Here is a 27,875-nt window from a genome sequence, read left to right on the forward strand (position 1 = left end):
TTGACTCTGATGAAGCATGGGTATGTGTGGAATCTACAAACCCTTGCTCTCTTTTCCAGCAAAGGATGCCAATGAGTTCCAAGGAGAAAACTGCCTTTCACATGACATGCCATCTCTGACACGTAAAGAGTTAAGCATCATTTCCCTGGACCCATTAGCTTGTATCTCTTTGTACACTGGGCCAGGCTGATGTCTGTGGTTGGATGCAGTTCGCAGAAGTCCCCAATTTCTTTTTAAGCACAAGCCTCACAATCCAGCTAACATGCAGGGGCGAGAACTAAAATATGAAGACAGTTTGAAAGCTAATTTTAGCAGACGAATCCTATTTTCTGTTTCACTAAATCTTTTCACCAGAGCTACTGAAAAAATGGTAAAATGTACTAATCTAAGGGTGTGACTTGTTTTATTTATTTTGGGCATGTTCATTCTTTATCAGAGTCCCATAGAGGGTCTGCCCAGTTCTCACGTTGGCATTCCACGTCTCCTTGCCTCCAGGTCTTGTCTGGTAAGCATCTGAAGTACTGGTATCCAACAGCTTTGAATCCAGTAAAGCATAACATTTCAACTTCTTCTCCAACTGAGTACTGTTTCTTTTCATTCTAGAATTAAAACCGAAATCAGCATATTACTAATGTTATGAATAATATCTTCAAACACCTCAGGGCCCTCCTAGATATTTTCTGTTCCTTCATTCCTCTATCAACTCAGAGTCTGCTGAATTTATACTTCTAAATATCTCTCAAAGTTTGCTCCTTTCCTTTGCCATCCTCACTGCCTTTGCTCATGGTACATATTATCTCTTACCACAACTATCTACCTGTCTAACAACGAACTAGTCCCTCCTCTAATCCTTCTTCCATATTGCCACTTTAAATTGATTAGAATATATATGTATGTATATATATATATATATATTTACTTAATAACTTTGTATATGTGATGGCTTACTATTGCAAGAATAAGAAAACTATATACATATCCTGTAGTGGCTATAAATTGAATAAGTAATGTATTCTACATATGCAGCAAATATATGTAATTGCTATGATAACAAATTGACTACAAATCATTTGAAAATGTTCCTAATAACCTATTGGGCATTACATATTTTCCCAGTTAATGTGTAATTAAAGTGCAACTATTGGCAAGTCGGAGTTCACTAAAAGGTTTTAAGATAAAGTGGATTTTATATTCTTAACTTGGATTATGAAATTTAACCCACTTCCCCATCCTCACATCTTGCCATTTCTTCCCATAGAATCTATGCTCTGGGAAAACAAAGGCATCTAGACATCTACCATTCTTTACACATAATATTCTCTTTCACGCCTCCATACCTTTATTAGCCATTTTCTCTATCCTCAACATCTTCTCTCTTCCATTGTCCTGAGACCCAACTCAAGTAGAATTTCCTGTGTGGGAAATCTCTTTCATTTACCAGTTTCATCACGTGTATCATCCTTTCGGTTTTGGAGAGAAACTTGCACAAAGTTCTATTTTATGTTTATCCCATTTATCACCCCCACCCCCAACACTTAAACTTGTACAAGCTCTACTTTATGTTTACCACACTATCAGCCCCACATCTATGCCTGAACGGTATTTCTTCTACCAGATCTCTGCCTCACAAATCTTTATGTGTGTGTTAGTCACTCTGTCAAGACTGACTCTTTGCAACCTCTTGGACTGCCAACCTCAGAGGAGCCTGCCAAGCTCCTCTGTCTATGGGATTCTCCAGGCAAGAAGCATACTGGAGTGGGTTGCTATTCCCTTCTCTAGGATATCTTCCTGATTCAGGGATCGAACTCCTGTCTCTTGCATTGGAAGCAGATTCTTTACCATCTGAGCCTTACACAGGGCTTGGTAACTATGCTGAATAAAATGAAAAACACTCTCCTTCTTAGGAAGACAGTAATGTAACAGTCTCTCCTTACTGAATGGGAGGCAAGTACAAAGAACTGACTAGGAAGTTATTCTCTGAGAATTGAAGATGGGAATTTTGAGGGAGGTGAAAGTTCAATTATCAACCTTTGTTACTACGTGGCCGTGTGGATCAATTTGTCTCCCAGAAGATGATTAATTTTCTGAATACAAAGAGAGTATCCCATCATTGGTTATTATGGATATGGCTGTGTTTCCAAGGGGAATGGCAAGATGAGTATTATTAATGATCTGGATGTTTTATTCAAAGGCTGCACATTTTCCTTCACAATCATTCTGAAATAAGTTATTGTCACAAGCTTCTGCTTCATTTCTCTTATGAAGCTAGAACCTGTATGCTGCAGCCATCAAGCTTTGGTCAACACATCTGCTAGACTAGCTTAGCCAGGGCCTTTATCCAAAGCCACTGTCATTTTCCTCTGGGGTAAGTGCCTTTGGTCACTAAACAGATATCTTCACATGCAGTGGCATGATTGCTCTAGCCTGGAATGAGGCATATCTGCCTTTGACTCCATAAAAGGGGCCTTTTGCCACTAGGAATTCTAGAAAGTGCTCATTAGGAAAGTCAAAATTGTCTTACTTTTGAGCAAAAACTATTGCTAGGTAGGAATTAGGCCTATAATAAAGAGTAAATTGAAACAAGGAGTGAACTTATTCATAGAAATGGAAACATATATTCTAATTTTGTGAACAGTCATTAGAATAATGAATCACTGTTTAAACCTTTTGTGTGTTTTTAAAATTAGAATGTCAATCATTTTAACACTTTAGGTAAGCAACTGACGCAAACAGATTAAAAATTATTTAGAAATCTGAACATGACAAAGTGTAATTTTGAGGATAACGTTGAAAAGGGCAGGGATTGGCAAACTATTTCTATAAAGGGCCTTGAGAGTCAATTACAGGCCAGGTAGTGTCTGTCACCTTATGCCACTGTTGCACCAAAAAAGTCATAGTCATTATGTAAACAAAGGGATGTAGTTGTGTTTCAAAAACTTCATTTGAGAAAGGAAGAAAAGGGCCTCTCTGGTGGCTGAGTGGTAGAGAATCCACCTGCCAATGCAAGGGACACAGTTAGACCCCTGGTCCAGGGAGATCCCACATGCCCTGAAGCAGCTAAGTCTGAGCACCACAACTATTGAGCCTGAGCTCCAAAGCCTGGAAGCCACAACTACTGAAACCTGCTCACTCTAGAGCTTGTGTCTCAACAAGAGACACCATGGCAATGAGAAGCCCGTTCACCACAATGAAGAGTAGGCCCTGCTTGCTGCAACTAGAGAAAAAATAGAGCGGCAACAAATACTCAGCACAGCCAAACATGAATAAATAAATACTAAAAAAGAAAAGAAAAAGAAAAAGAGAGGGCAGACCAGATTTGGCCTGTGCGCATAGTTTGCTGATCCCTGTCCTAAAGGATTTGTTCCCAAAGTGCGGCTCCCCAACTAGCAGCACCAGTATTACATGAGATCTTGCTTGTTATGGAAGTTTCTGGGCCTTGCTCAAGACTTTGGAGTTTGAGAATCTCTGGTTCTCCAGTACGGACTAATGAATATTCAGTTCAGTTCATTCGCTCAGTCATGTCCGACTCTTTGTGACCCCGTGGACTGCAGCAGGCCAGGCTTCCCTGTCCATCACCAACTCCTGGAGCTTGTTCAAACTCATGTCCATTGAGTTGGTGATGCCATCCCCTTCTCCTCCTGCCTTCAATCTTTTCCAGCATCAGGGTCTTTTCTAATGATTCAGCTCTTCACATCAGGTGGCCAAAAACATTACTCCCCTTCAAAATATTTCTCCCCCTTCATACCTCTAGGCCTAGCACCTTGTACATGAACAGAAGATGAATGAACAGGGAAGATATGTTAGAGCAGACACGGTTCTGTGGCTATTTATTTGCTGGCTTTGGAGAATCGAAAGCTATTGCTCTTTAATCATAAATATGATACAGTTGGAAACAGATTAGAGGCTTTATTGGGTTTAAGAAAGGTTAAATTTCTTTTAAAAATGTAAAATTGATTAAGGCACATGCCTCCTGTGATCAATTTTAAGTATTATGTGTCTCCTGAAAATTTATATCTAAAGTCACAGAACTGTCTAACAAAAAAGTTGCTCTTAATCATAGAAACATACAGTGGTTTAAAGAAAAAAGATAAAAGGTAATAAAACTTTGATTGCTTAAGAGTTCTATAGGTATTTAGCTTAATAAATCATTATAGGCTCAACTCCGCCTATGTTATAGTCAAACTACTTTGTTTCCCTAATAATAAGCCTTAGATAGGGGCTTAGTTTGTTCAGATTCAGAAATAAACAGTCAGATCTTAGTTGCAGACTCTTAGAGAAGTCATCCAAACCGTTTTCCACTCACATAAATGTGTCATCAGCACATGAGTTAGTGCCAAGGAGCACAAAAGACCCTGCCATCCTTTGGTCTAACAACTAGGTATGAGGGTGTCTTCAGGGAATTCAAGAGGGGACGTGGTGGAGCCTTTCTAAATATCACCGTTTTTACCGTTTAAGTCAACAGGTTATTAAACTAAGAAAAAAATAACTCCACATAAAAGAAAATGCATGCTACCTAAGTTCTATTTTTTGGATTCCAAACCTAAAGTGAAGGTCAGGATGCTCACCCGGATAAATCCATTTTCTGGAGGAACTGGTTGAGGACACCCTGAATCTGATTCTAATTCAGGGAGATCAGTTTCTTTCATGTGCTCATCATCACTGATGCATGGTTGTCCACTAGAAGGGAAAAAAAAAGATGTGTATAATAAAATAAATATATACACATACTTAAATGTCTATGTATGTACATATATGGATGCATATGTATATACACATTATGTATGTGTGCGTGTATATATATATATATATATATATATATATATATATATAGATAGATACATACTTTAGAGCATGCTAAGTTGCTTTAATTGTGTCTGACTCTTTTCAACCCCATGGACTGTAGCCCACCAGGTTCCTCTGTCCATGGGATTTCCCAGGCAAGAATACTGGGGTGGGTTGCCATGACCTCCTCCAGGGGATCTTCCTGACCCAGAGATAGAACCTGTGTCTCTTATGTCTCTTGCATTGGCGGGTGGGTTCTTTACCACTAGAGCCACCTGGGAAGCCCATATATATATGTATATAAAACAGATAAAAAAGAGAGAAAATATTAGAGAGGAAAAAGGGTAGTAGTAGATCAAACACCTCACTGATACGTTGGAATAGGTAAAGTTCTAAGCATTTCGTTACTTAGCAATAAGGAAATCAATGTAGTAAGTCTCTAGTAGCGGGGGTGGGGGATGCCCACTCTCCCCAGTAGCCGTCTTTCCATCCTTACTCGTTCTGCATTATGGAGAAGGTGCAGTGCTCCTCTTGCCGCCTCTCCCCCTCACAGCGTTTTCCTCCTTGCTGAGGGGCAGGGTTGTTGCATTCGCGGGTTCTCGATCTCCTGTAAGTAGCATCACACGAGCTCCAGGAGGACCAGCAGCCCCAGTTCCCGTCCACAGCATCTGGAAGACGGGGACATCCACCCACCGATCTCAGCAGCCCAGAGAACTGGGACTTTGAAACCAGGCCAACTTGGTTGCCTCACATTTTAGCTGTGGGATCCTTTGCAGCATATCATAGGGTTGTTGTCAGGATTAGAAGAAATTCTCTGTGTAAAGGGGCTGATACATCATCTGTTTTTACTTTCCTGTTCCCACAGGAAGAATAAAATGGCCACAGCTCTGAATAATTTTCAACTATCAGCAATGTGTCACACAGTACATATATGCATACATCTATGTATACATATTAACATCTTCTGAAAAGGATATATATCTATCTAATATATATATTAAAATACATTTCTAAAGGTAATAGATTGTATTCTTACTCCCATGACACATCCTCTTTCTAAAGAGGATTAGAGGTAGCCATGAATATATCTTAGTCCAGTATGAAAATTTTGATTGTGGCTTAATTTATCCCTTATTACAAGCCATCCTTATTCTACATTATAATACATAAGAGACTCATAACATCAGTATCATATAGTTTACGTTATAGTATGGTTTTAATTTTATTTATCTTATGCTATAGGCATTGTGCTGTATATTTCATATACATACGTTGTGGTTGTTGTTTAGTTACTTCAGTTGTGTCTGATTCTGTGTGACCTGATGGACTGTAGCCTGCCAAGCTCCTCTGTCCATGGGATTCTCCAGGCAAGAATACTGGTGTGGGTTGCCATTTCCTTCTCCAGGGGATTTTCCTGACTCAAGGATCAAACCTCCTTCTCTTATGTCTCCTGCATTGGCAGGTGGGTTCTTTACCACTAGCACCACCTGGGAAGCCCATACACATATATACACATATATAACTTTCGAGTGTATAGTGGCCTTATCCCCATTGCGTGGAAAACAGATTGAGGCACAGAGAGGTTAGGTGACTTTTCCAAGGTCACACAACTGATAGGTTACAGCTGAGAGTCACATCAGACTGTTTGACTTTTGAGTCTAATTTTCTCCAGGCCTAATTTCCTTGTGAATTTGCATAATGTGGAAGGACAACTTTTGTTTTGTTTTGCTGTTTTCATCAACCAACCTAGAATACCTTTGGGAAGGGAGAGCTTCCTGCCTCCTAGTAATTTACTGACACTTACTAGATTTGTAATCCGGGGAGCGTTTCTTGCAGTTCTCGCCGTAGGTGCCGCTCTGGCAAACACATAGACATTCGGTCCCTGAGAGCACGGGGCGGCCGTTGTTAGGGCATCGGGCACACTGGCAAGGGTCAAACTTGGCTGCATATTCTTGAAAAGCTCTCCTGAGGTTGTTCCGTCTTGTCACTGCACAGGGGATGTTTCTGACCAGGTCTGTGATGGGAGCAAGCTAAGAGCAGATGCGAGGGGAAAGCTCCAGTCAGAGTCACTTCATTGGCATATGTTGACATTACCACCCAGTTCTCGTGAAATCAGAAGCAAGACCTGGACAATTGCATGCTTCAAAGCGATTATTGTAGAATACGGCATATCTGTCTATTGAACCAGTAGAGAAAAGCCCTCTCCATGAGGGAAGGGGAGGACAGGGAGCTTCTTCCTTTCTATCCTGGGTAGACCAGCTGTCTTCAAGATTAGCTGGCTTCCATTGTCCTTAAAGTATAGCAGGTGTAATGTACATGGAGTTTATTCTCCCTGCACTTCTACCATGGAGGAAGCCTCAGATGAGGTGTCATTATGAGAATTTACATCATCTTACTTATTAAGCATCAATGTCTGGAGATAAGTGACTAGGATCAGGCAGCTCAGGAATGTTCTGCTGAAATGTCAACAAGTTTGACTCAAGGAGAAAGATCTGGGAAGAGTGAAGAGAGGTTTTCTGTGTTCTTTGTTTTTCCAGGGACAACATTATTGGCTTTTGGTGAACCAGGTGAAAAAATGTGGAGAGAAAAAACAGAGAAATGAACTTGCTGGTAGAATCAATAGAATTACAATAACAAATATGGAGGCTAACACAAAAATCAAGGGTCATCAACATTTTAAAACCCCAGAGGAATGACTCTCTATGCAGTGTATGACTCACAAGTGCCCAGATGGATGGCTGGACCTCATTTTCCTACCATAACCTGTAGAATTCCAAATATCTTCACACTGCATGTAAATCATCCTGCTTTCATGATGATTGAATTCCTTTATTTTCATTTGAATGAAATGAGCCGGATAGCTCCTTCAGGGGCTTTTTAAAATGTGCTTATGTTCCAGGCAAAACTGGTTTAAGTGGCTTGTGACTGATTTGTGGACAAAGTATTTCAGACATAATAAAAAACACCCTTTAATGTAATTACAACAAATATAAGACTGGTAAATTTAATCAATGGTGATAGAAACAGAAATTCAAATGGATCTAAAATCTCATATATCCCACAGAGCTATAAATGAAGATTTAGGAGTGCTCAACTAAAGAATTGCAAGAAAAATATAGAAATCAAATGTATTATATACATGGGAAGATAAAGAGCACTACTCTAGGCAAGTTTAGGCAGTTTTATGCACCAAATTCCCTCTTCTGGTATTTTTTGTATGCTAGGAATTCTAAATGCCTTAGTACAGAATGCTTGTTCGAACAGCAAAAACAAGAGATGTGTAATTCAATGTTTTTAAAAAGGGTATATTGTGCACGCACACCAAAGAAACACATTTCTTTTCTCATCTGAGAAGAAAATGGAAAAGGAATTGTGTGATGCATAGTTTGGGCTGCCAGACAGCAGCTTTAGCTCTTACCCATAATGCTTTTCAATCTTACCGCAAAGTCGATCACAGAAGGATTTTCCTTCACTGATTCTAACCAGTCAGAAAATGTCCTCTCTTCCGGACCAGAGCTCCCTTTCTCCCAAGCCAAAGCCGCCGCATACTCACTCCTTCCGCCTTGAACCAGCGATATGGATTTCTCTGATCCCTGCATAAAGGAACCTGCAAGGTATTTCAAGAAAATGACTTGTTTAATTTTATTGCAAATTCAAACTTGAAAGTAAAGCCTATTTGCACAGGAGAAAGAAGCAGATGGCAGAACCTTGTAGCTCCATTAAGTCAGCTAAGTGAAAGCTCTGGAACACACCTCCTGTCCCTAGAGGGAGTTTAATAATAGAAATGATAACCATAGTGCTAACAGCTACCATTTATTAAGCAACTCATGTATGCCGGGCACTCTACTCTCATTATTCATGTAATTTTCGTAACAATCCTGAGAAGTAGGTGTTTTAATAAACATGGACTTTGAAGCCAGAAGTAATTTGGCCTGGAACATGTGGTTACTAAGGAGGGAGAGCGGGTGGGATACAGACGTAACCCAAGGCCTAAGGACTCTGCCTCCTGCTCTTTGAGGCCAAACCTCCCACTTTTGACTTATATAAGCATATGTCTTGGGCCCCAGAATAACATAAACCACATGGTTTCTGGCACCCATTCAGTGGACCACCATGCCATAATTGGCTACAATTACAGAAAAAAGGTGATAGAATCTTTTTAAGCTTAAAGATAGGAGTAAAAATACAACTAACCAAAGGGAAAAATTAAATGTAAGAGTTGGCACAATGTTGCTTTAGAGGTAATACATTTACTGTATGTAGCAAAGATCTTTTACATACATTTTCAGAACAATTCCTATTAACTAATAGTGTCTTTAACATGAGTGTGTGTGCGTGCTCAGTCGTGTCCAACTCTTTGCCACCCCATGGACTCTAGCCTGCCAGGCTCCTCTGTCCATGGAATTTTCCAGTCAAGAATACTGGAGTGAGTTGCCATGTCCTTCTCCAAGGGATCTTCCTGACCCAGGGATCAAACCTGGGTCTTCTGAGGCTCCTGCATTGGCATGTGGATTTTTTACCACTGCACCACCTGGGAAGCCCAGCTGGGTGATAAGAAATTGTAATGAGAAAATCAAATGGAAAATAGGTTAGTGAAATGGGTAATAATTAATGGCATTGATTTGGTGTCTGTTCTGGAGTCTCAGTAAGGTTCAGCCATACCCCTGTTTAGAAATGCTGCAGTCAGGGAGACTAGGATGATTAAAACAATGGATGAAATACTCTATGAAAAAACTATGGTCCTTTTCAAAGTGAGCTGCTTAAGAGGGATATAGGAAGAAAATTTTAGAGGGTTTTTTTTTGCATTTTTTTTATATGAAATATGAGAGAAATCATTATTTTCCAATATAGCATATACCTATTGATAGTGATTCTGATTTGCTAGATTGATATCATATATGTCATAAGTGGAATGACACTATGGTAACAGTTATATATGATAAGCTTGGGATCTTGAAGAAAGAACTAGAGTTAAGTCTATTTATTATTCTATTAACTACTATGAACAGAACACTTACAAGTGAGTAAATGGCTTAAAAAGATTCCAGAAAGAAAATTCAGACTGAAGATGATACCTATAGTGCCAACATAAGCAAAACAACTAGTAGAAGGAAGAACAGATACTTCTGTTTCTTATGCAAGCTTCTCATTGTCACAACATGAGTTTGACACCAAAGCTGCCTCAAAACATATAAAAAATTTCAAGGAGTTTTATGAAGTGTTATCACTATGATATGCGATCAAATCCAGGGGTTTCCTAGTGATTCAGAGATAAAGAGTACACTGCAATGCCGGATAGTCAAGTTCGATTCCTGCGTTGGAAAGATCCCCTGGAGAAGGAAATGGCAACCTACTCAAGTATTCTTGCCTGGAGAACCCCATAGACAGAGGAATCTGGCAGGCTATAGTCCATGGGGTCACAGAAGAGTTAGACTTGCCTGAGAGACTCAACAACAACTCTGATGAGCCAGATAATGAAAAATTCTATTTTATATAGACTATCTTTTGAAACTAGCTCAGGGTTAGAAATAGACACATCTATATTCTTAAGTGTGCTTTTAGAAAACAATATAAATACGTCTTTGTTTTTAGGCAAATTGTCATTGTGATTGATAAATGTTAGTTGACAGTGTGCTATAAACCAGGCACTAAAAACTTGGGTTGGAGAGTTGACACAATTTAGGAATATTAGTGATGTGTAAGCTGGGTAGGATGGATGGTTGGGTTGATTAATCGGTTTGGATACTACTGCAATAGTCTTTGGTTTTGCAGTGTCTTCATGTTATTCCTAGAAGCTGAAAACTATGAGTTCATTTTGGACATTTTTCTCATCTCTATGTTGGATAGATTTTACAGTTGAGGCGTTTTTATTCATTGAGTACTCAAGAATGAACGTTTCCAGAATGCTCTCATGTTTTGAGATGTCTTTCTGTTATGTTTACATATGAACACATTTTCTTTTCTGTTTTAGAAGTTTGTGAACATTCTTCTATTGTTTTAGCATTGCATTTTGTCAGTAAGTCTGATGCCAGCCAGATTTTATTGTTATTCTATAGGGAAGTTGTTTTTTCAGCTAATGTACTTGAATTCATTTTAAAAATCTTTGAATTTAGTTAATTAGCTAGAATTTGCCTTAAAATTGTATATTTGAACCATATTTCTGATACAAATAATCAAGACAAATTTCATCCTTTCAGGGACCCATTCATATATTTACTTATTTATTAAAATAGTTTTCCATTTCTTGGGCTCTCTATTTCAGGAACACTAATTCCTATATATTAAATTATATTTGTCATTCTAGTTCCATTAGATATTCTTTAATAATGGTTAATATCTGAATTTTTCTGCATTTATTATGAACTAGTTTAGATCTTTCTTTTATTAATTTTACTTTCAGACAATTATATCTTGAACTTTCAGTGTCTATTTATAACTATAATGGTGATTCTTTTCAATATTTGTGTCCTTGTACCTTAGTTTTAAAATCTTCCTTTTCAGTTAATTCTTATATTTAATCTTTCCAAACTCTGAGGTCTTGATTTATTGAATTCTCATTCTTATTAAGTTATTCTATGACAAGACAAACTGGTATAGAATCTGTATATTCTTTGGTTTACATTATTAGATTGATTGCATACTGCTCTTTTTTTGGCTATAATACAAATGTGTAGTTATCAAATCAGCTCTCATTTTGCTTATACTGAACATGGGCTTCCACATGTAAACCATCAATAGCCTCTGATATTTAAAACTGTCTACTTATTGTTATAGTAAATATGATATTATTATCTATTCCTTGGCTGTCCCCCAATGACAATATAAGCTTCATATTTTGGGAGTTTCTGTGATTCCCTTTGTTCTGAGCAGAAGTAGTAATCAGTCAGGAAAAATAAGGGAATAAGAAAATTTTACACAGAGAAGGAGTTATTTATAATGACAAGGCACAGTCGAGAGCATGACTTATTTAGAAAAGAGAGGCAGAAACGTAGCTAAGCGGAAAGTGAGGCAGGAACTTATCTTCAAGGCTATGTGAAGCCGTGACACGTTTAAGGCCTGAGTGTTTCATGATAAGATTTGCCTTGGAGAATATTCCTCTCGCAGAAAAGGTGTAGAATAAGGCAAGACCAGAGGCAAAGGGACCAGTGGGGAGGCCTCTGGGGTAATCCAAGTTGGAAATGATGAATGGGAGGCATGGGCATGGAAATGAGGAATTGGGGAGAACCGGGAGAAATATGAAGGAGTAGAATGACTGCTTCCTGCATGTAGAGGCAAGAAAGCGGGAGGGAGAAATCAAAGACAGCGCTCAGGTTTCTCACTTGGTTGTCTGAGCATTTTTAGAGCTTCTGTGCATGCGTTTGACTCTTTGCGACCTCATGGACTGTAGCCTGCTTCGCTCCTCTGTCCATGGGCTTTCCCAGGCAAGAATTCTGGAGTGGGTTGCCATTTCCTTCTCCATAGGAGGCTCCTGACCCAGGGATCAAACCTATGTCTCTTGCATTGGCAGGCAGATTCTTTACCACTGAGCCTTCTGGGAAACCCACCCCCCCCCTTAGAATTTATCAGGCTGTGTTTTTTTTTTAATTTAAGTATAGTTGATATACAATTTTGTGTTAGTTTCTAGTGTACAACAAAATCATTCTGTTTTATATATATATGTAAATATCAGAGTCGGAAATGGCAACCCACTCCAGTATTTTTGCCTAGAAAATTCCATGGACAAAGGACCCTAGTGGGTCACAGTCCATGGGGTTGCAAAGAATCAGACACAACTGAGCACACATATGTGAATATATATATATATATATTTTCATTGTCTTTTCCATTATGGCTTATTATAAGATATTGAATATAGTTTCTTGTGCTATACAGTAGGACCTTGCTGTTTAGCTATTTTGTATGCAGTAGTTTGGGTCTTTCCTGGTGGCTCAGCTGATAAAAGAGTCCACCTGAAATGCAGGAGACCCAGGTTTAATCCCTGAGTTGGGAAGATCTCTTGGAGGAGAAAATGGCAAGCCACTCCAGTATTCTCGCCTGGAGAATCCCAAGGGCAGAGGGGCCTGTTGGACAGAGGAGCTACTGTCAGCTGAGTCACAAAGAGTCAGATACAACTGAGTCACTAGGCACCCCTGCACACATAGACTAGTTTGTATCTTCTAATCCAAAACCCCTAATTTATCCCTATCTCCACTTCCCATTTGATAATCATAAGTTTGTGTTCTATGTCCATGAGTCTGTTTTGTAAATAAGTCCATTTGTATCTTATTTTAGATTCCACTTATGAGTGATATCATATGTTATTTGTCTTTGTCCGACTTCACTTAGTATGATAATCTCTAGGTCCATTCATGTTGATGCAAGTGGCACGATTTCATTCTTTTTGATGGCTGAGTAGTATTTCATTGTATATGTGTACTACATCTTCTGTATTTTTAATGGTTGTCTATAGATATCCTTACTTTGTAAACTCCTTGAATGGAAGACCTAGTTCATATCCGTCCTTACTTAACAATGTCTAGTACTGGGTTTGGCCCATAGGAAGAATCAATAAATGTGCATTCAGACAACCTAAATAGGAGATAAAGAAAATCCTAACCAAATCCCATTTTGAGTAGTATCAATATTTGATTTGCTCCCTCCATACCATGCATAGGACTCTGAGGCAGATAAATGAAACTAATGAAATAGAAAAATAGTGCAGTCACAGTCAAGTGCAATATGGTACTTAAATTATTGCCAGTCAGAACCCACTAGGTAAGCTGCTAAGAGAGTACTGTTACCTTCGTATTTCTCGGACAGGTTTTTAGTGGTGCACTGGTGTTCCACGTTTGTTTTTGTAAAAAAAAGGAAGCGTTTCTTTGTTTCAATCTGGATACAATTTTTGGCTTCTTCCTTTGTTAAACCTGGGAAATAAAGTATAAGAAAAAAAACCCTGAGAATGCACCCTGGAGAATTCAGAAAACAGCAGGAGACTCTGAGCACTCAGGAAGCTTCAGGTACTCTGTACCAGCACCCAGCTCCTCTGCTGCCCGTGAGCTCGAATGAGTAATGGCTTTTACTCCAAAGGCGGTTTCTCACAGGCCATGGGACACCCTGAAGAGGAGAGGTATTTGTGAGTCCCTGCCGTCTTCCCTGTGGGGACCATGCTGGCCTCTTTCTGTTGTCTGCACACAATCAGCCTCTGAGCTTGCCCGTGCTGTTGGCACCGCCCCTGCACAGCAAATCAAGAGATGCACACCGGCTGTTTGGTGCCCCATCGTCAGGGGGCACCGTTCCTTGGGGGCCGCGGCAGATTCTGTGAGGACTGAGTCCGTTTCACTTCTTCCTGGGTTCACCACCTCAAACGTAAGTCTCGTTGGTCACCTCTCCTTCCCTGAACACTCATTCCCATACTCATCTAAGCTTCCTCTCCCTGACTTGGCCATTCACTCTACCCCTACCTCCAAAACCCTTTTGCTTTGTCTCAGAAACTCTGACTTCCTGACTCAGGAACTCTTCTGTGTTCTCCTTATCTTAATTCAAGCCCGTGTGTTTTCCCTGTTGTCTTCAAGGGAGGTTGATGCTGCCTGGCTCCCAGTCTCTTTAGGAGTGGGAGCTGGGCTTGATGCCTTCCTAGTTTCCCAGGACTGCTTGTGCAGGATGACACACCACTCTTGTATAAGTCTTGTAAAAATCCTCATGCTCTAAGACTCAGAGTATCCAGTTCTAATACCTTTGGTCCTCACTGCTTCCAAACATCCAACATCGCTTCTTCCAAACATCCAAACATCGTTTGTTGAAGATTTTGGTATCTGAATCAGTTTTTCCCGCCCTAATGCTGGTTCATTATTTTTAAGGACTTCAAAATCAGTGGGGGATGTCAGGGATTGAGTGGAACAGAGGCAGGGAAACAGGTCTGGCTATTTGGAGGCTGACTTGGTACTGCCTCTCTGGGGCAATTTGAGGAGTGTTTCCTTTTTTTTTTTTTTTTGACAGCTTCCCAAGTCACCTGACCTGATACGTGAAAATAAAAGCACATAAGAGATAGAGCTGTTATGTGAACTGTTACGCACCTTAAAGCCAAGTAGTTTATCAAACACTGATTCTTAGGGTTGCAGGTTACAAGAGGCAGGGAAGAGTGTTATCAGAGCCAGAGGCACCGTGTGAGTGTGTGGTGCTAGAATATAAATCTGAGTGTGCAGCTCACCAAGGAATGAAGCTGAGTAGGTGCAGGTGAGGCTTCCTACTTTGTAGTTTTTTCAATAGTTTGATAAATTCAAAAAGATGAATCAAAGATTGGCCGTAAAAGAAAGTCTTGGTTTGAAGCCCTCGTGTGTACCTGGCATTTTAATCTCTAACAAAAAAGATGGCTGTTTTGATTAGGCTGAATAAATATGATTCATTTTTCCTCCGGTGGCGTTGTTCTTATAAATGGGTCAGTCAAATGTTTGGGCCATGTGAGGAATTTAATGGTCTCCTAACCCTTGTTCTTTCATTAGATTTCTATGATTTATTTTAAACAATTTTTTGAAGTGGACCATTTTTAAAGTCTTTATTGAATTTGTTACAGTATTGCTTCTGGGTTTTTTGTTTTGCTTTGGTTTTCTGGCCCTGAGGCATGTAGGATCTTAGCTCCCTGACCAGAGATCAAACTTATATCCTCTGCAATGAAAGGCAGAGTCTTAACCACTGGACTGCCGGGCAAGTCCCTAGCTTCTATGATTTATAAGTGAAAATTAAATTGCATGTGACCAATTCATTAACTATAGCATAATTAATGAACTATAAACCTCATTAATTTCAGTTTCTGAGGGTTACAGGAGAATCCTACAAGATTTGAATGATGAATCTCTCTTATGAGCGTGGTATTGGTCACACGGTGTTGAAAATGTCAAGGCTTTATCAGTGAATTTCTGTACTGGCCTTTTCTTCCCCACAGGATGCCCTGTAGCTTATGTCTGACCCTATCCACACTGACAAAGGAGTTGCTTGATGCTGAAGCACTTGCAGTCTCCAACCTGAGTTTGATGTGGCACAGGAATGAGTATTCCAGAAATGTCCTTAGCTACTCTGACTGGGCAAAGATCAACAGTGTCAATCAAAAATGTCATACTGATAAACAGTGGGGTGAATAGTTTTTCTTCTTCAATCAGAGCAGAACATGACTTCCCAGCAAAAGAAATTTAAAATTACCATGTTGTATAACATGATATTTTAATTTTTTGCTGTTTTCTCTATGTCCCTGAAGTTCTTTTTACCTTGCACACTGGACCAAGGTCAACTTTTTATTCAAGGTTTTAAATTGACTGTGGAACACTGCAGAATAGAGGAATACATCAAGAGATGCAAATAAAGAGCAATTTAATTTTGTTTTATTCTTCTTGCACTAGAGAATGTACTCTGAGTCATTTTTTTAAATTAATGACAAGGGATATAGCTTTTATTGAAAAAAGCAAATAAAACTAGGCCTAAACTCTAGCTCTACATTGTGGCGAAGTAAGGGCAAAAGAACTAAAAAGGGGAAAAGGGAGGAGACCAAAATATGGATTCATCTAGAGAGTGGGCAGAAACAGACAAGCACACCCACTGGAGAATTCCATTTTAATAAGGGTTTTTTTCTAAGTGTGTTTCATCTTAAACCAGAGATAAAATTGAGTGCCAATATTATTACTGTGACTCAGAGAAGTATATATATACACATACATATATATATATGTATACACAAACACATATATATGCACATATTTCATGACTATAAGATTATATAATACATATAAAATATGAGAATATGTCTTATATACATATATATAAATATTATGTATATATGTGTAGTGTTTGTATGTGTACATAGGTGTGTATGGTTATATGTTTCCAGTTTTATATGACACCTCAGACTCGCTTTCTTTCTCTTATTATGTATATCTGTGTGTCTAAAGTCTCTACCTTTATTTAAAGAGAAAGAGATAGAAAGTGAGAATATTTCTTCATTTTGGTTATGGGACTTCAACTATTAAAATCCTGGATGGTTGATTAAAGATTCACATAGTTCTTTAACTGACCTGAACTCTAAGCCTTTAGCAGCTTTGCTGTAAATGCATGATGAGTATAGTTTATCAAATGAGAAATTATTCTCTGGGCTACAGCAGCAGTGACCAGAATAATTTCATCCCTAGGGTGAGACAAAACCAAGTCAAGGTCCAGAGACTTCCCACAATCATTTTTGCTCAGCTTTAATGTTGATGCTGTTCTCAATGGCAAAGACATCAAATTCAGCGAGCAAACGTGACTGCAGTGGAAAGGATAACTGTAATGAAATGTAAGAGGCCGTGTGGAAAGCCCATCACTGTGTAAATCTCTGGGATTTCAGTAACTCTGTCAGGCAAAAATTTTGAAGACCTTCTTACCGAAAATCCTTTTCAAAGACATATATCCCATCTCCTCTCTTAAAAAGCAGATCACTTAAAGTTAGGAAGGACTCAGGGAACCCACATTAAATATAACTATTTGCCATAATGAATAAAGGAATAGAGGAATTGAAATTCTACGGACCCCAGGATTGGCTTGGTGGGTGTCTTTTAAAATAAATTCCCGATTTCTTTTGTATAAGAGTCAAATGATCAAGACTTCTGATTTATTTAGGAGAATTGGACACTTGGGTTCTGGTTATTATACAATTTCCTAATCATGTTTTCAAGATAGAAGCATCACAGGGATGCTGTGTCATTTCACACTGAAGCCTGAAAACAAATTTATACAAAGGTACTTAAGCTCTAATAGAAATGAATATTGGTAATCTGAGATAATAGTTAAGAAATCAAAAGTTATTTTTTAAACAAGATTTGTATTATTATTTTATATGTAAGCAGAAAATATCACAGATTATACCTCCAGATAGAAAATTGCAACTTTTCCTCAAAGAAAAGTGCCTCCCATCTGGTTTCAAGTTTCGCCACCAGTAGGGGCATGTCTGGCTAATGTTAACTTAGTCCCTTGTCAAGTTCTTAATTGCTTTTCATCTTTTGCCCTTGGCTTTTAGTTAAAATCACTAAAAGAAAAAGATTAGGTCCAGTCTTTAGGACTTTCATTGCCTAGCGGCCCAGGTTCAATCTCTGTTTGGGGAACAGAGAAAAAAAAATTGTCAGTGGATTTGTTGTAATTACAATTTTATAAAATTATTATCTCCTATAAAAATTCTATAAGTAAATTATTTTTTAGAGTTTAGTTCCAAGACAAATTTTGTTTTCCTTTAGGTGATAGCATCTATGTCTCTTTAGTTTACCACTACTAGGCAGTTTATGATGTTCTTAAATGTCAGGAAATTCTGGGACAAATCCGATGCCTGAAGAGGTTAAGCCTATTTATTTCTCCTTCTTCTTTTGGTCTGAATTTTCTAATTTTATTTTCTTGAGTGTGCACACTTTGGTTGTTCTTCATATCATTTTGGAAATAAAGTAAGGTCGAAATAAAGTCAATAAAGAACTAAAAAGATAGCGTAAGAAAAAAATGTATTACACAGTATCTTATCAGTTAAAAATAAGTCTTGAAGAAATCGAACCTGAGTTCTTTAGTTCCTCCTTGCTAAACTGATAAAGGAGGTCGTACACGCCTCCCAGGGAGCCGGAGGTGAAATAGTGAGTCCCGAAGTCATCAAAGATCCGGCTGTATAAAGCAGGGTTGTATTCTAGAGGCAGATGGTTAAGGGCTTTCAAGAAGACATCAGAAAGCTGCAGATCTTTAGTTTTCATTGTGAAGTTTAAGACTTTTATGACTTTATGGATCCTAATAAAACTGGAAGCCTAAATGGAAGAGAAGAAAGAAGTGGAAAAAAAAAAGATGATTAAAGGTAATGAAAACTTGAGGAATCAAACATTAAATGTTTATCACCAGCTTCATTGTACCCATAGCATTATAATTGTTAACTGTTCATTGAATGTTCCCACATACAAAATGATAATCTTCATCTTATTTTTCCAGTACCTTTTCCTTCAGTTCAGTTTCCTTAGCTATTCAAAATGCTAAACAGATAAGATGACCTCAATCATGTAAATTGTGTGACGAAGGGATACGCTGTCTACCAAAAAGAAATCAAGGATCAAAAAGTAAATCTTTTTTTCTTGATGGTCAATCTTGGGTGCACCCCTACTGCATTTTTATTTAGCAAGTCTTGCTAATGCAAATAATTGAAAAAATATTGTATACATTTTCCACTGGAAGTTACACAATGAGATTCAAGTCATAGCTTTGTCCACCAGCTGGGGAAAGCGTGTCAATTCTCTGGGCCTCAGTCATCTGGGAAAAGTTACCTGTGCACAGCCTTCATCAGTGACATTTCACACTGCTTTCAACTCCAAGATGCTAAGACTCAAAATTACGTAGATGATAAAATTAAATAAAATTGATTGTATTCTGTCCTCCATCCACAAACAGAACTATTTGTTTGGAGGATCATCTCTTGTTATGTCAGGTTGATTTAGGATTATGCGGCTGGTATTATGCCCCAAATTTCATTCCATTAAATTGTCCTTTTCCATAGATACTGAGTTTTCTGAGTATATCCACATATACTATTGTTTTAAAAAAGCTTAGATATTGTAACTGATTTCTTAGTTTTAGCAAATTATAATGTTTAAGTAATAAAAAGAGAGGGGCATATTTTAGCCAAAAATCTGTAATAGTTAAATTGCTAAACCTGTTACTATTGTGGCTGCAAATTATTAAACAGCTATCTTCTCATGTGCTATAATTATGCCACAAAATGACTATTAACACAGAAGGAAAAAACACCACAAAGACTGAAGAAGAGGCAACATTCATTCCCCTCCGTCTCTGTTTTCCTCTTGCTCTTCCTCCCTCCTCTCCTCCCTTCCTCCTTGCTCCCTTCTTTCCTTCAATACGTGTTTCTCTCAGCTATCACAGAGGCAGTGGACACAAATGTGAACAAGGCAGAAAAAGCTCATGCCTTTGTGGAGCTTACATTTTAAGTGTCCATTAACTGTAAGTTTAATACTTGAATTTTGTCATGGAGGTGTGGCTTTGGAAAGGTAGAGGGACATTGTGCTTTTAGAAGCACTCTTACTCCCTGAATATCTGAAATGCCTGTTGGATATGCACATTGAAATAGGCTGTTCAAAAATTTCAGGTTGCCTTAAAAACGAAATTGTGGGAAATATAAGCGAAATTTTGGTAACTCGACTTAGCGCAAACATCTCCCTGGGCCCCCCTTGTCAGTTTCTGATGGCTAGAACTGGCTATTTTGGACTAAAAAATTACATGACAGAAGTTATTAACTATGTATGGTCTATTTCAACATTTTGTGAGATTTTGCATCATCTTAACCATCTTTTTGTTGGTTCATCTGTGTGAAGCAATTCAAAAACGCGCCAATGGAGAAGGAAACGGCAACCCACTCCAATGTTCTTGCCTGGAGAATCCCAGGGACGGGGGAGCCTGGTGGGCTGCCGTCTATGGGGTCGCACAGAGTCGGACATGACTGAAGCGACTTAGCAGCAGTAAAAAAAGAAAAAAAAAAAAAACAAAAAAACCGCACTGAAGCCTACTGAGGTAACTGATATTTTGACATTGAAACAGACTATCTGACCAACCAATGTTTAGTCAGATCTATGCCTGACAAAATAAAGCATTGAGTGCCACTGAAGGGCTTGAAATGATTTTCAAGGTTGTGGGACTTTGTTTTCAGTATTTGAAGATTAATAAAGGTTGCAGAAGCATTTTCTATTTAACCTGAGATATCCTGATTCTGTTCAGATCTAATCAAAGATGTTGGGTTGAACCATACAAAGCTGCCAATCTTGTAATTCAAAAATGGTTGAATATCAGTAATTTCATATGTGTGAACCTGATATTGTGAATAGCCTGAAATGTCTCCACTTTGAGGCAGATATTAGAGGGTCAAATAAAAGCTGTTTACCTACAGATAAGAGTTTTGTAAGTATTCTCTAGGATGTTTGAGACGTTTAGAAACCAGTTCTGAGAAGCAAATCTTGAGACTGGTGTATATGTGTATCTGTGTAAGCACACACACACACACACATACACACACACGTGTGGTTCAGACAATAAAAGAAACCTGCCTGCAATGCAGGAGACCCAAGTTTGATTCCTGGGTTGGGAAGATTCCTCGGAGAAAGGAATGGATATCCACTCCAGTATTCTTGCCTGGTGAATTCCCTGGGCAGAGGAGCCCAGTGGGCTACAGTCCATGGGATCACAAAGACTCAGACATGACTGATTGACTACAACACACACACACATATATATTTCAACACCTCCATTTCTCTCCTCATCTTTGATTATATTTTTACGATATTAGAGCAAGCTGGAGGACTTAAAAAAAAAAAAAAGCCAGAATCACATGCCCAATCCCAGATAGTATGAATCAGTAAATTCAAAGAAGGACCTGGGGAGATGTATTTTTACTTCCTGGTAATTCTGACACTAACTAGTCTTAGGAATAGAGTTTGGCACATGAAAAGATGCTCAACATCACTCATTATCAGAGAAATGCAAATCAAAACCACAATGAGGTACCATTACACACCAGTCAGAATGGCTGCTATCCAAAAGTCTACAAGTAATAAATGCTGGAGAGGGTGTGGAAAAAGGGAACCCTATTACACTGTTGGTGGGAATGCAAACTAATACAGCCACTATGGAAAACAGTGTGGAGATTCCTTAAAAAACTGGAAATAGAACTGCCATATGACCCAGCAATCCACTCCTGGGCATACACACTGAGGAAACCAGATCTGAAAGAGACACGTGCACCCAGTGTTCATCGCAGCGCTGTTTATAATAGCCAGGACATGGAAGCAACCTAGATGCCCATCAGCAGATGAATGGATAAGGAAGCTGTGGTACCTATACACCATGGAATATTACTCAGCCGTTAAAAAGAATTCATTTGAATCAGTTCTAATGAGATGGATGAAACTGGAGTCCATTATACGGAGTGAAGTTAACCAGAAAGATAAACACCAATACAGTATACTAACGCATATATATGGAATTTAGAAAGATGGTAATGATAACCCTATATGCAAGACAGAAAAAGAGACACAGATGTATAGAACAGACTTTTGGACTCTGTGGGAGAAGGTGAGGGTGGGACAATCTGAGAGAATAGCATCAAAACATGTATATTATCAAGTGTGAAATAGATCGCCAGTCCAGGTTGGATGCATGAGACAAGTGCTCGGGGCTGGTGCACTGGGATGACCCAGAGGGATGGGATGGGGAGGGAGGTGGGAGCGGGGTTCAGGATGGGGAACACATGTAAATCCATGGCTGATTCATGTCAATGTATGGCAAAAACCACTACAATATTGTAAAGTAATTAGCCTCCAAATAATAAAAATAGCTGACTGACTGTGGCTCAGATCATGAACTCCTTACTGCCAAATTCAGACTTAAACTGAAGAGAGTAGGGATAACCACTAGACCATTCAGGTATGACCTAAATCAAATTCCTTATGACTATACAGTGGAAGTGAGAAATAGATTTAAGGGACTAGATCTGATAGAGAGCCTGATGAACTATGGACGGAGATTCATGACATTGTACAGGAGACAGGGATCAAGACCATCCCCATGGAAAAGAAATGCAAAAATGCAAAATGGTTGTCTGAGGAGGCTTTACAAATAGCTGTGAAAAGAAGAAAAGCAAAAAGCAAAGGAGAAAAGGAAAGATATTCCCATTTGAATGCAGAGTTCCAAAGAATAGCCAGGAGAGATAAGAAAGCCTTCCTTGGCGATCAATGCAAAGAAATAGAGGAAAACAATAGAATGGGAAAGACTAGAGATCTCTTCAAGAAAATTAGAGATACCAAGAGAACATTTCATGCAAAAATGGGCTCAATAAAGGACAGAAATGGTATGGACCTGACAGAAGCAGAAGATATTAAGAAGAGGTGGCAAGAATGCACAGAAGAACTGTACAAAAAAGATCTTCATGACCCAGATAATCACAATGGTGTGATCACTCACCTAGAGCCAGACATTCTGGAATGTGAAGTCAAGTGGGCCTTAGAAAGCATCACTACAAAACAAAGCTAGTGGAGGTGATGGAACTCCAGTTGAGCTATTTCAAATCCTGAAAGATGATGCTGTGAAAGTGCTGCAAAGTTGGAAAACTCAGCAGTGGCGACAGGACTGGAAAAGGTCTGTTTTCATTCCAATCCCTAAGAAAGGCAATCCCAAACAATGCTCAAACTACCGCACAATTGCACTCATCTCACACACTAGTAAAGTAATACTTAAAATTCTCCAAGCCAGGCTTCAGCAATAAGTGAACCGAGAACTTCCAGATGTTCAAGCTGGTTTTAGAAAAGGCAGAGGAACCAGAGATCAAATTGCCAATATCTGCTGGATCATCGAAAAAGCAAGAGAGTTCCAAAAAAACATCTATTTCTGCTTTATTGACTATACCAAAGCCTTTGACTGTGTGGATCACAATAAACTGTGGAAAATTATGAAAGAGATGGGAATACCAGACCACCTGACCTGCCTCTTGAGAAACCTGTATGCAGGTCAGGAAGCAACAGAACTAAACATGGAACAACAGACTGTTTCCAAATAGGAAAAGGAGTACCTCAAGACTGTGTATTGTCACCCTGCTTATTTAACTTATATGCAGAGTACATTATGAGAAATGCTGGGCTGGAGGAAGCACAAGCTGGAATTAAGATTGCCAGGAGAAATATCAATAACCTCAGATATGCAGATGACACCACCCTTATGGCAGAAAGTGAAGAGAAACTAAAAAGCCTCTTGATGAAAGTGAAAGAGGAGAGTGAAAAAGTTGACTTAAAGCTCAACATTCACAAAACTAAGATCATTGCATCTGGTCCCATCACCTCATGGGAAATAGATGGGGAGACAGTGGAAACAGTGACAGACTTTATTTTTTTGGCTCCAAAATCACTGTAGATGGTGACTGCAGCCATGAAATTAAAAGACGCTTACTCCTTGGAAGGAAAGTGATGACCAACCTGGATAGCATATTAAAAAGCGGAGACATTACTTTGCCAACAAAGGTCCGTCTGGTCAAGGCTATGGTTTTTCCAGTGGTCATTTATGGATGTGAGAGTTGAACTGTGAAGAAAGCTGAGCACCAAAAAATTGATTCTTTTGAACTGTGGTGTTGGAGAAGACTCTTGAGAGTCCCTTGGACTGCAAGGAAATCCAACCAGTCCATCCTGAAGGAGATCAGTCCTGGGTGTTCACTGGAAGGACTGATGCTGAAGCTGAAACTTCAATACTTTGGCCATATCATGCGAAGAGTTGACTCATTGGAAAAGACCCTGATGCTGGGAGGAATTGGGGGCAAGAGGAGAAGGGGACGACAGAGGGTGAGATGGCTAGATGGCATCACTGACTTGATGGGCATGAGTTTGAGTGGAATCCAGGAGTTGGTGATGGACAGGGAGGCCTGGCATGCTGTGATTCATGGGATCGCAAAGAGTCAGAGATGACTGAGCGATTGAACTGAACTGAATAAAAATAATTGGGGAAAAAAAGAAAAAAAAATAGAGTTTGGTTAAGCATGAGGGGCATGATATGTCCCATAATCCATGCAGAAGTGAACTAACAGGGGCTTCCCTGGTGGCTCAGTGGTAAAGAATCTGCCTGCCAATGCAGGAGAAATGGGTTTGCTCCTTGATCTGGGACGATCCCACATTACGTGGAGCAACTAAGACCATGTGCCCAAGTCCATGCTCCTTAACAAGAGAAGCCACCATAATGAGAAGCCTGCACACTGCATCTACAGAGTGGCCCCCACTTGCTTTTACTAGAGGAAAGCCTGTGTAGCAACGAAGACCCAGCACAGACAAAAATAAATAAATAAAAAATTTTTATAGTGGGCTAACAATCTATGTTATAAATGGGATCTGTTTTTTGTTCTTTTTTTACATGCTTATATCACTAGAGCTATACTCTTTTCAGAGTTTGATGAAAATAAGCAAGAAGCTTGACATTTAATGTGGTAGATGTAAATAGTGGGCAAAAATTAGAAAATTGATTTCAATTCCAATCTCTGGCATTTACTCGTTTTACAATCATGAGAGTACTTAGCTTCTTGTGCCTGAGTATAGTGCCTGACGAAGGGTAGGTCTGTGATGGATGTCTGTTGAATTAAAAATAAATATATGGACTTCAATCTACTTATCTACAAAATGATGTTAAAAATATCTACCATTACCTGTTAAATAGTAAAGAAGGCTGAGTGCCAAAAATTGATACTTTTGAACTGTGGTGTTGGAAAAGACTCTTGAGAGTCTCTTGGACTACAAGGAGATCAAACCACTCAATCCTAAAAGAAATCAACCCTGAATATTCACTGGAAAGACCAAAGCTGAAGCTCCAATACTTTGGCCACCTAATGCGAAGAGCCGACTCCTTGGAAAAGATCCTGATGCTGGGAAAGATTGAAGACAGGAGGAGAAGGGGACGACAGAGGGTGAGATGGTCAGATGGCATCACCGACTCAGTGGACATGACTTTCTGCAAGCTCCAGCAGATGGTGATGGACAGGGAAGCCTGGCATGCTGCAGTCCATGGGGTTGCAAAGAGTTGGGTTTGACTGAGTGAACAAAAACAACATTACCTCTTAGGGTTCTTTTGAAGACAAATGAAATGCTTGGAAAAATTATTTGTAAAGTACTATAAGTACTCATATTTACATAAGTGTATGAATGAATTAATAAAAAATACGAGGGGCACTATCATAGAAACAGAAAGAGCAATAAAATGGTGCCCTCCAGTGCTGGTCCCATTGGTTCTGACACTGGTACTTTGGTCTACTCTTTTCACATCTCCCATCAAGTTCTAGGATTCAGGACTCAATCTCCCCATATGTCTCTTTGGAAAGAAGAAATCCTACTTAGAGTGGTGGTTGTAATGAGAAATAGATACTATTTTTAAAAACACTTGTAAATGTCTAAAAATGCCTAATAGATATCTATCCCTAAATCATGTAAGAGTTGGAATACATATCTAGAAGATTTTACAAGCAAACAAAGGAAAAAGGAAGATATGAGGAAAGATTAACCAATGAAGATGCAGTTTTACGTATTGAAAAGTTCCATTAGTTCCTGGCAAGATTAGTAGATAAAGTCCAATGCTTAGAGTATTAAAAATTGCAAATTTCCAGAGAGAGAACAAAAGAAAGAAAATAAGCTTGCATGTAATTTTTCCTATGTAACAATAGAAATTAGAAGATAATAGAATAACTTCCACCAGCTATCAAGAAAAGAAGACTGTGTTCCAATATTCCTTTATCCAGTCAAGATATTTTGTATCTTTATTGTTCAATGAAAAGGTAGACATTTGTAAATATATAAGGATTTAGGGAATATACCTTGAATGTATTCTACCTAAAGAAAACACTGAAAATATGGCAATTGAATGAGAACAGGATCTCAAGAAAGGGAAGATGAAAGAAGTGGTGATGAGCATGTATATGGGATATAGACCTATATAATATATATACACATACACACATACATAGAAACACACAAATACAAAATACATATTATGAATTGGAATTTATCAGTATTATGTGAAGAACTGTTAATAGGAAAGATGGGATCCAGAATAAATTACTAATGAACATATATAATATAAAAAAGAATACAAAACAATCCCTAGGAATAGCTTGGAATACAAAGATTTTCAACTATCTCAATAAAACTGGAGGCTTTGGAGGCTTGTGGTGGTAGTGGTGGGGAAAGAAAGAAGCAAATATGTTTTCTAGATTGTGGGAATGGAAAGCGGGGAGTAGAAAAATGAATAATCCTTTGGTGGAGGCTATATATTACTTCATGGAATAAAAGAAAAACATTGGTTTAATTATGTGTATTAACTAGAGAAAGGTAAGTACCAGCAGAATTTAAAAGTTTAGTAGAACTTCCAAAATGACCAAAAAAAGTAAGCAGAAATGTGACAAAGAAAAGTAAAGAAACAAGAAATTAGCAGCAAAGTTAAATGAGTGAGATATATTAAAGAGAGAAGGAGCATGATTAAGTATTTCAGGAAAGATACTAAATAGAAGTTGGCTGAATTTCTCCAGCAAAGACCCTAGACTGTCACATTATGTTAAAAGAAAAAAGCAACATTCTGTTACATGTGGTTTATAAGAAATGCATTTAAAATAATAAGACAGAAATTAAAATAACAAGAACACAACCACAAACACAGCCAAATGCTTGCAAAAAAGGCATTATTATACTTATTATCTCTATAACTTTTGAAGTGGGCTATAACAACAGAAAAGTAAGTCTACTTAAATCTATGTTAGAAATCCTACCATTTGATATTAAAATGATCTTCTTGCACGACTGCTGGAATTGGTGTTATTTTTCAGGAAAAATTAAAAAGATCAAGAATCACTTTTATTACCATTTTCTGGGAGGCTTGAATGGCTTGTTTGAAGGTGGAAGTATGGGAGCTGCTTTGCCTTCTCATTGACAAATAGAAAATCGGTATATAAAAAGAGCTCATTGTTTGGCTGGAACCCGAGGCTTGTTGATCTTTATTATCTTCAAGAGCAATTAAATCGTCGTAGAAATCTGTTTCCAAATCATCTTCTTTAGTTTGCACCTGGAGGAAAATCCACAAGAAATAAAACGTAATTTAGGAAACTAGAGCTATTTGTGAACACCTAATGCAATGATCATGAGTTTGAGTAAACTCCGGGAGTTGGTGATGGACAGGGAGGCCTGGCGTGCTGTGATGCACGGGGTCGCAGAGTCGGACACAACTGAGCGACTGAACTGAACTGAATGCAATAATCATTCATTCATTGACGCATTCAGTAAACATTTATTGTGCACCCATTTTCCTAGAGAACAAGGAATAGTATTGTCCGTGTCTTCAGGAAGTTAATAGTTTAGTGAGGGAGAGAGACAATCAGACACTCAATGAGCGTAACATTGTGTTGCCAAGGGGATTGCCACAAATAGCTATAAAATTCAGAGAGGCAATACTAGGGAAGTTACCATCAAGGACATGACTCCAAAACTGAGATTTAGTGAGGTGACAAGAATACAGACCTGTGTTTAGTCTGCCTGTGAATTTGATGCTCTTTGCAAGCTAAT

General features: G+C 38.7%; 1 protein-coding gene across 1 annotated transcript in view; it reads right to left on the reverse strand.

The window, feature by feature from the left end:
- Nucleotides 1-27,875, reverse strand: part of C6 (complement C6) — a 67,984-nt gene that overhangs the window by 20,174 nt on the left and 19,935 nt on the right. The window contains exons 6-13 of the mRNA XM_065905566.1: nt 27,178-27,378; nt 18,317-18,557; nt 13,563-13,685; nt 8,223-8,389; nt 6,587-6,812; nt 5,279-5,450; nt 4,566-4,677; nt 467-599 (exon numbers count right to left, since the gene is read on the reverse strand). Of these exons, the coding sequence (XP_065761638.1) occupies nt 467-599; nt 4,566-4,677; nt 5,279-5,450; nt 6,587-6,812; nt 8,223-8,389; nt 13,563-13,685; nt 18,317-18,557; nt 27,178-27,378 (1,375 nt within the window). The remainder of the gene's footprint in view (nt 1-466; nt 600-4,565; nt 4,678-5,278; nt 5,451-6,586; nt 6,813-8,222; nt 8,390-13,562; nt 13,686-18,316; nt 18,558-27,177; nt 27,379-27,875) is intronic.

The sequence above is a fragment of the Muntiacus reevesi genome, chromosome 14 (assembly GCF_963930625.1).
Source record: "Muntiacus reevesi chromosome 14, mMunRee1.1, whole genome shotgun sequence".
In the NCBI taxonomy this organism is placed as follows: Eukaryota; Metazoa; Chordata; class Mammalia; order Artiodactyla; family Cervidae; genus Muntiacus; species Muntiacus reevesi.